This window comes from Beta vulgaris, chromosome 3 (assembly GCF_026745355.1).
Source record: "Beta vulgaris subsp. vulgaris cultivar EL10 chromosome 3, EL10.2, whole genome shotgun sequence".
Lineage (NCBI taxonomy): Eukaryota > Viridiplantae > Streptophyta > Magnoliopsida > Caryophyllales > Amaranthaceae > Beta > Beta vulgaris.
The window spans coordinates 15,315,102-15,332,132 of record NC_079204.1 but is presented as its reverse complement, the minus strand read 5'-3'; the positions used below and the strand labels follow the sequence as shown (position 1 = coordinate 15,332,132).

Below are 17,031 nucleotides of genomic sequence, written 5' to 3'. Positions count from 1 at the left end.
CCTCATTCCTAGAAACCCCCCCTTCTTTCTTTGTTCTAAAAACCCACTCTCAAGCCACTATGGGTGGTTTGTGTAATTGTGATTTTCCCTCACAGAGGAAAGATCTACAAGTTTGCATATATTTTCTCTAGGACACTCTTAGGCATTAAGAAAACATGAGCCCAATAAGTATGTATACTCATCAAAAACAAATTGCACAAGGACACTCCTAGCTGCATATGGCATATGTCTCCATGACCAACACAAAATTCTTTTAACAACCTTATCAATTAATATGTCACAATCTGCTAATGTTAATCTTCTAGCAGAAATTGGTACACCGAAGTTACCTAAAGGGAAAGGTGCCTTTAATGAACCCTATAGCTTGTAAAACTCTCTTGTGTATATCTTATTTCACATTGCCAAAGTACACGTCTTTCTTGTCTATAATAGCATGGAGCCCTGAAACTTGAGAGAAGGCCTTCAAAGCGCTAACCATCAATATAACTGATTTAACATCCCTTTTGTAGTAGAGCATGAAATCATCTGCAAATACTAATGAAGTGAGTAAGGCTCACTTCAGCACATCTGTGATGAAAGAAAACCATGCTTTTCAGCTCATCATCTTGAGTATCCGAGTGAAATACTCCATCACCAACACAAAAAGAAGTAGAGAGATTGGGTCTCCCTGTCTGAGACCTTTCTTTCCTCTAAAAAAGCCACACAAATTGCCATTAATGCTTAGTGAAAAGGAAGGGGTGGCAATACAATTCATAATCCATTTTATGAGTTGACTAGGAAAGTTTAACTTGTGCATTAAAGCTTCTCGAATCTATCTTCATTGTACATTTTTTTTTTGAACCAGTAAGGAGAGAAATATATAAGCTCAAACAAGGCATATATACACCCTAAAGCCTCCAAGATCTGAACAAACCAACTAGGTTGGACTCTTCATCTCAAGGAGGCTAATCACAGCTAGATACAACCAATTACACACTACTATATAGGCTTTCCCACCAATCACTATCCCTGATGTTCATTCTCTCAGGACTATGTGCTTTATTTCTATAGATAACGTCTCTTTTAATCTTTTCAAAGACACTTCTTGGATTGTTAACTTTAGCATTCCAAACAGCATCATTTCGAGTATGCCAGATTGCATACACAGTAGCATTGAGTGAGGCATTATACACTTTCCTCTGGAAACCAGAGCATTTCCTCCTTTCAATCAGCTTGTACCACATAACCAACGATCTGTCAACCCATCTGATTTGAATCCAGCCCAGTACTAATTGCATCAGTCTAGTACTGAATTCACATTCAAAGAGTAAGTGGTTATGAGTTTCTTCCAGCCTCTGACAGATAGAACATTCATCATCAGCGAGAATCCCCCACTGTTTCAATCTATCTTTTGTATAGATTCGATTCCTAACAGCAAGCCAACAAATAAAATTATGCTTAGGGATTGCAAATCTACACCACATTAGCTTATCCTAGAAACATCTTGGATGTTATCACTAGTAGAATAAATGCTATTTGCTGCGGTGATATTGCTGCGGTTTTACCTATACGCAGCAATATAACACGTAAAAAGAAAAATAAAATATAAAATAAATATATTGTTGCGGTTTCAACCTAAAACCGCAGCAATATGGTATCAACAGAAAAATTTTAGAAAAAATTAAATATTTGACCAAATATATTGCTGCGGTTTTTGATCATAAACCGCAGCAATATATTAAAATAATATTAAATATAATAATTTAATATATTGCTGCGGTTTTTATTAGAAACCGCAGCAATATCTTTAAAAATTTATATAAAACCCATGACTTAGGGTTTTTTCATCAGTTTTCCTCTCAAAACCCATGCTGCGTTACCTTCTCTCTCAACTTCTCTCCCTCTCATCCTCTCATCTCTCTCAACCCACGTGTTATCTTCGTCGTTCTTCACCAAGCCGCTCACCGGCCTTTCTTCGTCCGCTCACCGGCCGTTCTTCGTCGGCTCACGGCCTTCCGTCAACATTCGAACGAAAGAATCCACTTTCCATTTTCTTCCGCCCACTTTCGTCGACTCCACTTCCCATTTTCTCGGTCTCGGCTGCTGCACATCCAGATCTTCCGTCAACCTTCGTCGACTTCACCAGGCCGCCCACCGGCTGTTCTTCGTCCACTGCACCTCGTCGGGCAAGAATCCACTTCACCAGACTCCACTTTCCCATTTTTGGTTTTTATTAGTTTTTTAGATCCGAATTTTTTTTGTGTAAATTTTATTTTCGTCAGATCTGTATTTTTTTTTTTGTAATTCGTCTTTTTTTTTGTTTGTTTTGTTTAATTTTCTGATATATAATACATAAAAATTTCAAAAAAAAATTCGTTTTTACGCTTGCTCCGTTGATTCGTCCTCACCGAAAATACACAACATAATTTTTCGTTTTTTTTGTTTCAGAATTTTCTGTAATTTTTTTTTTCTTTTTTTTTCAATTTTTTTGTTTTCAGAATTTTCTGTTTGTCTGTAGTCTTAAGATTTTTTTTTATTATCAGTTTCTTATTTTTTTTAGTATATTATTTGTTTTTATTAGTTAGTTATAATTGTTGTTTTAAATCTGCTTTTTGATCTTTTGTAATATTTATGTAACTATTTTTTTTATCTTTATATATTAATGAGATTTATATGCCATTTTAATTTTATCTTTATATATTAATGAGATTTATATGTCATTTTCTCTTCAGTTTGTTTAGAATTTTGGTCGATAGTTAATGGGTTAGTTGCTTGCTTTTAATATTTCAAATTTGATTGCAAAATGCAAAAAAAAAAAAAAATTTTTTTGGTTACCGAGACCTATTGCTGCGGTTTTGGGCCAAAACCGCAGCAATAGTTTGACATATTGCTGCGGTATTGGCCCATAACCGCAGCAATACTCTCTGTTAAATATATAATACATAAAAATATTGCAGCGGTTTGGCATAAAAACCGCAGCAATATTGTTAAATATTGCTGCGGTTTAAAACCGCAGCAATATAATTAATACCTATTGCTGCCCTCGTAATTGCTGCGCGCCCAAAACCGCTGCAATAGGCCACTTTTTAACCGCAGCAAATAGCGTTTATTCTACTAGTGTATCTTCATTGTACATTTGACAAGAAAGCTTTTACTTCTGTATTGCTTAAACATGTCTTGGCGTATAAGAATGTTGTGCATAATCATTTTTTTTTCAATAAAGGCGCTCTGCACTTGATCCACAATAATTGAAAAAACACTCTTCAATCTTAAGCAAAGCATCTTAGAGATCACTTTATAGATCACATTACGACAAGCAATGGGTCTAAATTGTGTAACATGTTCAGGTTGTTCACACTTAGGGATGAAGTAAAGAGTGGTTGAATTGATTTGTTTTTGAATTTTACCAGTGTGGAAAAAGCCTAACACAATTGCAATCACCTCCTCTCCAATACTAGGCCAAGCCTTCTTTAAAAATCCACTTGAGTAGCCATTAGGGGTTGCTGCCTTGTTTCAAGAATTTCAAACAAAGCTCTTTTGACATTTTATCCTGTGAACTGAGCATAAAAAGCCAATTGTTGCTCTAAAGTTATCAAAGATCCCTCATTAACAATTCTGCTACTCAATGCACATGTGTTTTCATCAATTGTACCCATTAATCTCTCATAATACTCAATAAATGCCTTTTCAATACCTTGTGAATCTTCTTTCCATTCACCATCAATGTTTTTGATCCTGTAAACCTAATGATGACTTCTTCTCTTTATACTACAAGCATGAAAATAAGCTGTATTTTCATCAGCACTTCAAACATTCACCCTTCACTTTTTGCTTCAAAAAAGTTATTCTAGCTTTATTCAGCATATTATACTCTTGCATAGCTTTCTCTTCTTTCACATGAAGATCTACACTCAAAGGGTCGCTCTGAATCCCCAGTTGTATCTTAGTGAGTCTAATTAAAGTCTTTATCTCATTCTCAATGCTAGAGTATCTATCTTTATTAAGCAACCTCAAGCAATTCTTTGAACTTTTCAATTTCACCACAAGTCTATCTATAAGAACCCCCTGAACTTCTTGCTGCCAGTTTACCTGCACTCTATCCATAAAATCTTCAGCAAGCCCCCACATATTGTAATATTTAAAAGGCTTATCTCTACTCACCACACTATTATCAGGCTTTAAGACAGAGGGACAATGGTTAGAAATACTTTCAGGTAAAAATATAACATTAGTTGCTCTGAAACATTACTATGATGCTTCATTACTGAGTATTCTATAAATTTTAGAGAAAATCCTATGCTCCCCTTCTTGTTTATGGGACCATGTGAAGAAAGGGCCACTAGCTCCTACATGGAAGATGTTACAATCCCTAACACATTGCCTGAAGTATGCCACTTCCTCCAAGGTTATTGAAGATCCAATTCTATCCTCCAAGTTGAGGACATTATTGAAATTTCCCATGATACTCTAAGCACCTTGAATTCTTCTAGTAATATCCACCAAACTGCCCCATAAACTCTCTCTATCCTCATGGCCATTAAAGCCATAAACAATTGTAACATCAAAGCTCTTCCAGTAGCTTTATGTAAGACTTCACAGTGAATAAATTGTGCAAAATACTCACATATATTAATAACAAACATACTAGCAAGCCATATCAATCATATTCTGCCACCCTAATTTCAAGCAACCCAAATAACCCTATATTATATTGAGTCAAGAAATTCTTTACCTTAATATGCTTTAGAGGACTATTCAGGCCTCTAGGATTCCATATGCCAATACTATCCATTAGGTAAGACCACTACCTCATTTTCCTACTGATGTGGACTTGATTCGACATTTTAGTGAAGTTTTAGATTTCTCAAGAATCTTGAAAGAAAGATTGGATCTGTATTGTTTGTTGGTTGAATTTCTAATGAACACACTCGAACAAAAGGTTAGTACTATTTGATTTATCACTCCTCAACTCTCAAATAGGGTTTTGATTCAATCAAGTCACTCCTGGCCTAATTAATTAAGCATTTTATTAATAATCGAAAGATGCCTTATATAGGCATTACAAATACGTAATTATACTAGGACTAGAAAACATAAAAGATAACTAGAAAAGCTAAAAGATAAACTAATTGACTACTAACTAGCTTAAAATAAGTAAAACCTATCATTCGTAGGATAGTCTTAACCTTGTAAGTAAAAGACTTCTACTACCACTAGAATTCTAGCTAAACTATAATTCTAATATAATTAGGAATACTAAGCCAACTAGGATTTGAATGTCTTATTCAACTAGAATTATACTCCTAATAAAATAATAAACAACTTAGGAACTGAAATAAATAAGATAATTTTGGCCCTTAACAAATAAAACTACAATAAAACACAATTCACAACCTTGACTTGTAAGATGATCCAAACCCATTAATTCATAAGATCCACTAATCCAGTTATCTTGAATCTTCTTGTCTGATCCATATCACCTGCCTTTCCTTCTCCACATCTTGCACCCCTACTGCTGCACATGATGAAAATCCTGCCACATCATTTGGAGCATGTGTTGCCTCTCCTTCTTGATTCTTTCTCACTGGCTCTACTAAATTATGATTAGTTTTCTCCTGCCACATCTTGTACCCTACTTGTTGTTCTCAGTCACATTCATATCATTTCCATATACCTCAAACTGCACCACTGATTTTGTTACTGGCTTAGGAGCTTGCGTGACAGGATTAGCTCTAGATTTAGCTACCCACATCTGCCTAGGCTTAACCTTAACAAGAGCCAATTCATATTTCTTTCTCCTACAATACTCCAGTGTATGGCCAATATCTCTACAGTCCCCACAATAAATTGGCTTACATTCATAACCGACCTTCTCATTCATCGTAATCCCCTTCTCAATAACAAACTCAATTTCCTTTGGCATATTCAATGATATCTATTTTTTATGTAGTTGTTCCGTCAATACGAATTGGTTTACCAATTAGACTAGAAATTTTGTTTAGAGCCACTTGTCCCCAATACTTCGATGATAAACATGGCAATGTTATCCAAGTTGGCACCACCTTAACAGTTTCAGCTAAGAGATCCAAATCAAGATGCTAGCTCTTCATAATCACTGGTTTTTTTTATCAAACATAATAGGTCCAGCATCTAGAGCTTTTTGTTTTCCCTCCATATTTCGAAATCTAACCACAAAAACTCTATTATTACTCATAACAATCCTCTCAACACCATATTTACACCAAATTCTACGTATAAATCCATTAACAATACTATATGTAGGCTTTATACCTAACACATAGCAAACAATCAACGACTCCCAAAATTCAATCTCCTCATTGACATCCTCCTCCAGAATGACAACCTCAGCAGTTACTTCCTTCACATTTGCATCATTATTCACCTGAGTCAAATCTATACCCTCCTCTCTAATATTAGCAAACAGGTTTTGCCTCCAGTTCACATTATTACCAGTATTATGTCGAGTAGTACTTGCTAAATGTTGCATAGGATGATGTGAAGGATTCGCCTGATTTGTTGACTGTCTCAATGAAGTTCGAATTGATGCAATCCAATTATCAACTTGAGTTCTAGCCTAAAGAAAATTGGATCTATCCAGCTCTGAATCATTTAAATCCGCTGATGCAAGTGATTCATCATCTCCAGCTTAGAGCAGCAGCATCTCCAATTTCATTCATGATTTTCTGTTTCTTCGCATCAATTATTTGAGGTTTATTCACAATTTGAACTGTTTCTTCAATTTTTATCCACCATTACCTTTGTTTCGATCCTTTCGCCATAGCTCTAGCAGTTGCAGAAGAGCCAAATCAATAGAACAGTAAACAATATTCTAGAGAGAAGTTAGAGAATCTCTCTCTAGACCGATTATCTCAAAATCATTATATTTAAATGTAAATTGAGTTCAATGTTTCCTTTTGTGAGTGTTTGGTTAGTGGCTTTTCAAAGCCTTTACCCTTTTTTGTTTTTAGGATTACCCGACTTTCCCTTAAATTGATTACTCACCATCCCCCAAGGTTTGAGATTACCCCACATCCCCCTACCATACAACCACCACGACCACCACCACCATTATTATTATTATTATTATTATTATTATTATTATTATTATTATTATTATTATTATTATTATATTATTATTATTATAATTATAATTATTATTATTATTATTATTATTATTATTATTATTATTATTATTATTATTATTATTGTTATTATTATTATTATTATTATTATTATTATTATTATTATTATTATTATCATCATCATCATTATTATTGTTTTATTATTATTATTATCATTATTTGTTATTTCCCTAGGAACACTACAAGAGGGGGGGGTGAATTGTAGGTGTAGAAATAAACGTAACTTTTTGCGGAAATTTAAACTTAAACGAATAAACAAGCTAGAGGAACACAAAGGATTTTTACGAGGAAAAACTTCTTGGGCCCAACAAGAAGAAACAACCTCGACCACTAGGGATTTAAACTCAACTCTTTCACTAATTAGGCCGAACAACTTGGTTACAACCTAATTCTATTCTCGAGCCATACCTTGAGTTCCTAAACTCAAGTTCCTGAGCCACTGTTCCTTTAACAGTAGTTCCTCTCAACTTCACTCGAAGTTTTCTCACTCTTACTAGCTTTTCTCAAAGCTTCTCTTCTACAGAACTTCACTCAAAGTTCCCTTACCCCAAAAACCAAAATACAATTGATCGAAATAAGCTTAGTGGAATTAGAGTAAGAAAGAAAGAACAAATGGCTATTATGAGAGAATGAAGGCACTGACACTTAATTAGTTAAACTCACTTAATTACTTAGTCAGACACACTTTGGAACTTATTTAGACTTCAATATTTATAGTGACTAATCACATAGAACGTGGGATTAAAATCGAGTTCATGTTAATCCATTAACCCATGATGTTCCTTCCCCTAAGGAACACGTTCCTTATCATGTCCCATGATCCCATGATCTCATTTTGAAGTGGATATTTTTAGCCACAACTCCTAAAGATTAGGAGTTTCTTGAGCTTTATCCGAAAATCAGTTAAAATAAAACAGATTTATTATTAAAATGAATTTTAATCTTTAAGAAAATATTATCTTTTAAATAAATCTTCATAAAAACCGGATAATTATTTTCTTATCTTTTTCGAAAAACAAAATCTTTTCCTTAAAAGATTTTCTATTAAAACTGATTTTCACTTAGTATAAAACTGATTTCCTATTTTTGGCATGACTTACTCAATTCATAATTGTACCGTTTACTTACTTCAGCCTAAGTCTAGTTCCTTTTATATAATCAAGTTCCTTTAACAGATTCGTTTAGTGCCACTTAGTTTGTTCCTTAGAAAGGAACAAACTCTCATTCTCAAATAAACTGCCAATGTTCCTTACCATCCTTACTTTGTTCCTTTACAATGGAACTAGAAAATAAAAGCCTTGCTTTTATTCTTCTTGATCCAATGCTTGCTCCAGTATCAACTTTAGAAACTTCTTTACTTAGCCTTTGAAATCCTCTCTTGACTTCTTCCTTGACTTCGTATTCTCCTAGTTCCTTTCATTGATACCTTAAAAATCATACACTTAAATAACTCATTAGTTCACTACTTAGTTTGCATCTTTGTTTCTTTGTCATCATCAAAACTAGGGTTCAACAATTTCCCCCTTTTTGATGATGACAACAAAGGTACAAACTAAGGAAATAACAAATAATATAAGTGAATGAAGAACGATAAAACAATAAAGAAGAAAATGAACAATAAAACAAAATTAAGTAACTTACTTTGAATTTTGATTTTTCATTTACCTTAACCTATTTTTTAATTTTTCCTATTTTTTTATTTTTCATTTCTAATTATTTTATTTACAGTTTGTTCCTTAAATCTTTTCCCCCTTTGTCATCCTCAAAAAGATAGACTCTGCGTGTTTATGAATTGGTTTAACACCTTAAGACCATAAGCAAGCACCATTTTGGTTAAGTTAGAATTCAAAGGATAAACTTGCTCAAACATCAATCACATAATACTAGCCATTCCAAGGAAGAAATTATGCATAAATATTCACAAACACAGACATAATAGCAAAAGTCATTGTTTATATAGCACTTGTTCCAAAAAAAACAAACAAAGAAAGAAAAAGATAAGAACTAAACAAAAGTCTTGTTCCTCGAAAAGGAAACAGGAAACTAAGAACTAAGAAAGGGAAGGGGAATGGTGTTCCTCAACAATTTCTTCTTCAACCACATCCTCAGTTTCTTCATTACTTCACCATGATTGACACCAACTCGTTCCTTCAACTCCTCCAAGGCTAGTGCCATAGTTTCCATCTTCTTTTGTTGCTCAATCACCGTATCACTTAGAATCTTCATAAGACCAGCATTTTGTCAGTTTTAGCATCCAAAGTCCAGTGTAGGTGATTATAGAATTTTATCATGTGTTGTGCAGGAAGACAACATCATTACCCAGCCACAGTCATCCGGAGAACTTGTTCCTTACCCTTGGAACCGAGGCAGTAGTAGGGTTTGGTGGAGGAACTGGAGTGGTTGATTGAAGGACCATCAGTTCCGGAGAGGAAACAGATGGAGAAGGTGTTGTAAATGGGAGGGAGAAAGGTGGTGTTGGTGGAAGAGTTGTAGAGGTGGAAGCAAAAGGGTTAGGTCCAGTTAATCATCCTTAATCTGTCAAAACTGGAAGGAAGAGAAAAGGATGAGGGAGAGAGAGAGGTTAGTTTTCTGAAAGGAACAGAAGGTTTTGGAAATGTTGGTGGAGTGGGTTCCTTGAGAGTTGGGTGTTCCTGTTCCTCCGCATCAGAAAGGACTAAAGGAAAGTCCTTGTTGGATGGAATAGAGGAGAATGAGCTATTTTCAATCGAGTGCTCTCCTCACTCTCTTAGGAACAGGAGGTAGGCTTTTGGCTATGTGTTTACACCTCTTTGGTTTAGGTTCCTCCGGTGTAGGAATTGGTTCCTCCAGAATAACATCATCATCTTGTTCCTCAATAACTACCTTAGACAGTTTTCTCTTGCTAGAGGAACTGGGGGATGTTCTCCCTTGAATGAGTACTCCTTCTTGGACAGAAAGATCCAAGCCATTAAGAGTTTTCTCATTCAAGATATTCCCCTGCTTAACTCCTAAAGTAGGCCATCCAGTTAGTCTCACTTCAAAGTGATGAAGGAGAGATGTAACCAAGGCTCCATAACCAATAACACAGTGATTCTCGATACAGTGGGTAAGATGTTGGATAAAGAGAGAAGGGAAGTTGATTTGTATGTGGTGTTCTAAACAACATGTAGCACATGTCTAAGAGACCCACTTCATTCCTCTTTTCAGTGCAGGAATGAGTGCTCTCCACACTAAGTTGAAAAGATTTTGTGAAGGGAGAGAGTAGGTTATGATTTATTTGTTTCTGACCAGCAGTTCCTCCAAATAATTCAACAATTTTATCCTGAGGAAAATTAGGAAAGAAAAGTTCCTTTCCGTTTAAATATAATATTTCCTTTGCAAGGAACTTCCCAAACTTTCCCAATGTGGCTTGATTAAACTTAATTTTCTTTCCCCTAACTTCAGTTGTGCAAAGACCATCAGTATTGTAAAATTCGCACAAATTCATCCATTGCTAAAGGAACAAGTGCATTGTTAAATGCAATTCAAATAAGAATTCCATACCCTGTTCCTTTAGAATGTTTGTTAATTCATGAAATTCTACTTTATTTGCCCATTCTAGATCTACACAAAAACCTAGAACATACCGTGATTAGCTTCTTTCAACCCGTTTCTTGGAAGAAGAAGAAACCGTTCCTTTGGAAGGAACAGGAGTGACATCTTCTTCCCCCTGAGTTTGTTCCGGGGTTTCTTCTTCATCATCTTCCCCAATTAATTTCTTCTCGCATACTCCTTCTTGGAGATTCTAATGTTGCTCATTTATGGGTGTTTCTTGATTTGGTCGATTTCAGGGTTTTGGTAGGAGAAGGAGAATTTTCCATTTTAGAGAGTTGGAGTTTTTGAGTTGGAAAAGGAAGTTTCGTGAGGTTCTTGCCATGATGTGAAGTAGATTGGGTTTTTATGGGTTGTGAAGAGGTGTGAGAGTTTGTTAATGGCGAAGATGAAAGGTTGGAGGAACACGGTTTCTAGAAGATGAATTAAAGAGGAAGGGTTGCATGTAACAGTGTTTTGACACGCGGGAAAAAATAAAACTAATAAAAAGAAAAAGAAAAAAAAACGAAAAGAAGATAAATGAGAATCAAGATTTAATTAAATCTGATTCCTTATTTTTGGGATTTTTCGGATTTTTGGATTTTTTGAGTTTTTTTTTGGAAAGAAAATAAATGCTAAGGAACTTGTGCTATAGGAACAACTAATGCTACATATCAATGCTTTCATATCATGCATGTTTCTTACCTTAGGAACAGTAAGGGGAGTATTATGTGACATTTGTGAGTTGTTTAATTCCTTTGAATTCATGTTTATGTTTTGTAACATTCCAATTTGCAATGGTCTTAGGCAATTAAACACAATTATTTTTAGCACACAAAGTCACTCAAATTGATTCAAGACATGGGGGAATGAATAGGAACAATCACTTAATTTTATTAACCCTAACTCAAGCCTTAATTTTTCATATATATCTTTGCAAAGGCTTAGTTAGTATATCAGCAATCTGATTCTCAGTTTGACAAAACTCAAGTTTAATCAAACCTTTTTCAACATTTTCTCTTAAAAAGTGATGTCTGATATGTATATGTTTAACTCTGAATGATGCACTGGATCTTTAGAAATACTATAGCACTAGTATTATCACAATAAATAGGAACACAATCAAAGTTTATTCCATAGTCACTAAGTTGTTGTTTTATCCAAAGCATTTGAGAGCAACATGCAGCAGCTGCTACATATTCTGCTTCAGCAGTGGATAAAGCAACTGTGTTTTGTTTCTTGGTACTCCAAGAAACTAAACTATGACTAAGGAATTGTGCCATACCTGAGGTGCTTTTTCTATTTACAAGATCTCCAGCATAATCTGCATCTGCATATCCTTTTAGCTCAATGTATCACTTCTTGGATAGTAGAGTCCAAGATCATCTGTTCCTTTAAGATATCTAAGAATTCTCTTCACGCAGTAAGGTGAGACTCTTTGGATTTGCTTGAAATCTAGCACACAAACCAACACTGAAAGCTATGTCTGGACGACTAGCAGTTAGATACAAAAGTGAACCAATCATTCCTCTATATTTTGTTTGATCAACACTTGTTCCTATGGAGTCTTCATCTAATCTAGTTGAAGTTCCCATAGGAGTGTGATTTATCTTTGATGTTTTGAGGCCATATTTCTTTAATAGTTCCTTTATGTATTTTTGTTGGTGAACAATTATTCCCTTTTCAGTTTGTTTGATTTGTATCCAAGAAAGAAATTTAACTCACCCATCATACTCATTTCAAATTCATTCTCATGAGACTTGAGAATTCTTTGCACAATGTTTCATTGTAGCTCCGAATATGATGTCATCAACATATATTTGAACAAGCAAAATGTCAGTTCCTTTAGATTTAGGAACAAGGTTTTATCAACCTTTCCTCTTTTAAAATTGTTTTCTAAAAGGAACTTTGATAATCTCTCATACCATGATCTAGGTGCTTGTTTTAACCCATAAAGAGCTTTATCAAGCTTGTAGACATGATTTGGGAGATTATTATTTTCAAAACCTGGGGGTTGTTCAACATATACATCTTCATTTAGATAGCCATTTAGAAATGCACACTTAACATCCATTTGATATAGTTTAAATCCCATGTAAGCAGCAAATGCAATTAAAATTCTAATGGCTTCTAATCTAGCTACAGGAGCAAAGGTTTCTTCATAACTATTCCTTCTTGTTGATTATAACCTTTTACTACAATTCTAGCTTTGTTCTACAATGGTTCCATATTCATCTAGTTTGTTTCTAAACACCCACTTTAAGCCAATTACTTTTTGTTGTTTAGATGAGGGAACTAGATGCCATACCTTGTTTCTTTCAAACTCATTTAATTCAGCTTGCATAGCAGTAATCCAATCAGAGTCAGTTAAGGCTTCTTCATGATTTCTTGGTTCCATCATTGATAGGAACGCATGAAATGCACAAAAGTTCCTTAACTGAGATCTAGTTTGCGTACCTTTGGATATGTCGCTGATTATGAGTTCCATTGGATGTGACTTTTGTTGTCTCCAAGGTTTTGGTTGAAACTCTCTTATAGGAACATGTTGTTCCTCATGAGTTCCTTGAGTAGATGAGGAACTCTGATCAGTTGTTCCTCTGTTAGCCTCGTTGACTCTGTTCCTTCATTTTGAGGAACAGAACATCTTCTCCTCCTTGAGGAACAGGAACATCATGATGTATTATTTCAATTCCTCGTTCCTTTCCTCTTTACTTCTTCTTCTTCTTTGAATCTGCATTTTTCTCATTGGTTGTACAACCCAATCTCATAGTCATCAACCTGTATGCTTGGATTGTATTTGTCAGATTCATCAAAGATTACGTGAATCTTTCTTCAACACACATAGTTCTCTTGTTATATACTCTATAAGCTTTACTATGTGAGAGTATCCTAAAAATATTGCTTCATCACTCCTTGCATCAAATTTTCCAAGATTATCTTTTCCATTATTATGCACATAACATTGCACCAAATGTTCTAAAATAGGTGATATTTGGTTTCTTTCCAAAATAAAGTTCATAAGGAGTTTTTTAATGATAGGTCTCATCATGGCACGATTAATTATGTGACAAGCAGTATTAACAGCTTCAGCCCAAAAGTTCCTTGGAAGCTCACTAGCAATTAACATGGTTCTAGACATTTCCTCCAAAGTTCTATTTTTCCTTTCTACAACACCATTTTGTTGTGGTGTTCTAGGGGCAGAAAAATTATGATCTAGGCCATTATCTCTGCTTAAGTCATCAAATTTATAATTCTCAAATTCTTTGCCATGATCTGATCTAATGTGCATTATTTTATGACCACTCAATGTTTGAACTCTTTTAGCAAAGACAAGGAACTCATCATAAGTTTCATCTTTAGTAGTGAGAAAAATAACCCAAGTATACCTAGAGTAGTCATCTACAATAAAAAGTACATACCTCTTTCCACTTCTGCTTTGAATTCTCATGGGTCCACATAAGTCCATATGAATTAATTCTAATGGTTTAGTGGTACTTACAATCGTTTTAGATTTGAAAGAGGATCTTACTTGCTTACCTCGTGCACATGCATCACAAACTTGATCAATATGAAATTTTATGGATGGTAATCCTAAAACAGATCTTTTGATCTAAGTTTCTCAAGTAATGAAAAGCTAGCATGTCCTAGACGCTTGTGCCAAAGAAGTGAATCATCTTCAATAACACTAAGACAAGTTAAATTGATTTGAGGAACAAGGTCAAGATCCACAATGTATGTGTTCCCTTTCCTTGTTCCTTCCAAGATAACCTTCTTAGTTTTAATGTTGATGATCAAGCATTTTTCTTTATCAAATTTTACAGTATTTCCCTTGTCACAGAATTGAGAAATACTTAATAGATTATGTTTTAGACCTTCAACTAAAAATACATTTTCAATGGAGTGTAGTGGTGACTTACCAACCTTACCCATGGCAACTATGTTACCTTTCTTATTGTCACCAAATGTTACACTTCCACCTTCATAGGTTGTGAGTGAGAGAAACTTAGTTTTGTCTCCTGTCATGTGCTTGGAACAACCACTATCGAGATACCATGTGTTGTTCCCCTCACTCCAACCTGCAAAAATCAACTAGTTGTTAGTTGTAGGAACCCCATCTTTCGTGGGTTCCTGTTCTTGACTAGGATTGTTTTGACAACCCATTTTTTCTTACTTATTTCACATTTTGCCAATCATCTCAGATTTTAGTTGACATTGATTTATGTAATGACCTACCTTTCCACAATACATACAAAATTTATCACTAGGTAGATCAACATATTTCTTTGTCTTGTTCCTTTTCTTGTAGTTTTCAAAACCAAGACCTTCTTTCCTTTTGGTCTGTGGTTTCTCAATCCACTTAGGAACCGCCATATTTTGCCTCTGTTCCTTGCGACAACCAGTTCCCTTTTAAGATTACAGATCTGTTCCTTTAAAAAAATTTTCTCTTTATTCAAATTTTCAATCTCAGATCTGTATCCTTTCAAAGGAGTTGATCTTATATCAAAGGAACTCAGAACAGGGACAAATTCCTTCAAGTGTGAAATCTCTAAATTAATTAGATAATTTTCATTTTTCAAACTTTCATATCATTCTTTGATTTTAAGTTTTTATCAAATAAATCAAAGAATCTTGTTTCAACATCTGTTCTCATTTTCTTAAGCCATTCTATGTGTTCTTGCAGACCTTTAGGCTTGTTCCGTTTGTTTACGTTTTTCACGTTCATCTCTACATTCAAGAATTGCATCATAAAGAAGATCATATATTTCAGGCCTAGTTTTACAATCTAAGTCTGACTCAAGACCATGTTGACTTACCTCAACTTTTCTTCATTCTTTTTCTCATGTTTGCCATGAGGCAAAGGTTTGCTGTTTCTTCAGTTTGTTGTTCCTCTTCTTCTTCCGTCTCTGAATCTCCCCAAGCAGCTATCATATGCTTTGCGCACTTTGCCTTAGAGAAAGGTGCTTTGATTCTTTGTTCCTTTCAGCAAAGCGTTCCTTGTTCCTTTCTTTGGTTTTGTCATTTTCCCAAAGAGAACATTCCTTAATGAAGTGATCTGTACTACCACATTTATGACAAACAGCTTTGTTAGAAAATTTCTTAGTTTTACCTTTGAAGTTCCTTCTTCATGTTCCTATACTCTTTCGAAATTTTCGAACCATGAGGGCTGCTTCTTCTTCTTCGAGTCTGAATCATCTTCATCATCTGCTTTGAGAGCAATTGATTTTGATTTGGAGCTTTCACCATATTCAGTATCAAGGTGAAGCTCATGAGTCATAAGTGACCCTGCCAGCTGTTCTAAGTTGAACTTAGTGAAGTCTTTTGTTTCTTGAAGAGCATGACTTTAGCCATCCATCTGTCCTTAGGAAGACTCCTAAGAACCTTTCGAACCTGTTCCTCAGATGAAATAAACTTTCCAAGAGAAGCTAACTCATTAATAATGTTAGTAAAACGAGTAACATTCTCGAATGCTTTCCTTGATTTCATGAGAACAGTTCATATTGATTCATAAGTAAATCAATTTTGGATCTTTTGACTTCATTAGTTCCTTCATGGGTTACTTCTAGTAAATCCCATATTTGCTTTGCGGATTTGCATCCCATGATCCTATTATGTTCATGGGGTCCAAGTCCACAATGCAACAGTTTAATAGCCATGGCATTTACTTCCATCTTTTCAAAATCAGATTTGTCAAAATCAGAGAGAGGTTTTAGAGTTACCTCATTTTTGTCATTTGTAGTTGTGACTTTGAAATCACCGAGAAACTTGACTTTAGCCATCTATCTGTCCTTAGGAAGACTCCTAAGAACCTTTCGAACCTGTTCCTCAGATCAAATAAACTTTCCAAGAGAAGCTAACTCATTAATAATGTTAGTAAAACGAGTAAGCATATCTCGAATGCTTTCCTTGGATTTCATGGAGAACAGTTCATATTGATTCATAAGTAAATCAATTTTGGATCTTTTGACTTCATTAGTTTCTTCATGGGTTACTTCTAGTAAATCCCATATTTGCTTTGCGGATTTGCATCCCATGATCCTATTATGTTCATGGGGTCTAGGTCCACAATGCAACAGTTTAATAGCCATGCCATTTACTTCCATCTTTTCAAAATCAGATTTGTCAAAATCAGAGAGAGGTTTTAGAGTTACCTCGTTTTTGTCATTTGTAGTTGTGACTTTGAAATCACCAACTTCAATGACTCTCCATACCTGATAGTTTTCAACTTTGATGAATATCTCCATGCGGTTCTTCCAGTAGTTGTAGTACTTCCCATTGAACATAGGAGGCCTTTGAGTGGAGTAACCTTCCTCAAGTTTCTTGGTGGTATTCATTGTTCCTT

The 17,031-nt window shown here is 34.8% G+C and overlaps 2 protein-coding genes across 2 annotated transcripts in view; one reads left to right on the top strand and one right to left on the bottom strand.

Moving 5' to 3' along the window:
- Positions 1-5,592: 5,592 nt before the first annotated feature.
- LOC104888962 (putative wall-associated receptor kinase-like 16) overlaps positions 5,593-17,031 on the top strand; it is an 18,398-nt gene continuing 6,959 nt past the window's right edge. Inside the window, exon 1 of the mRNA XM_048641162.1 lies at positions 5,593-6,709. The gene's annotated coding sequence lies outside the window, so the exon portion shown is untranslated. The remainder of the gene's footprint in view (positions 6,710-17,031) is intronic.
- Positions 6,092-17,031, bottom strand: part of LOC125495511 (uncharacterized) — a gene marked incomplete at its 5' end in the record, with an annotated part of 13,052 nt that continues 2,112 nt past the window's right edge. The window contains one exon of the mRNA XM_057393308.1: positions 6,092-6,574. Within this exon, the coding sequence (XP_057249291.1) occupies positions 6,092-6,574 (483 nt within the window). The remainder of the gene's footprint in view (positions 6,575-17,031) is intronic.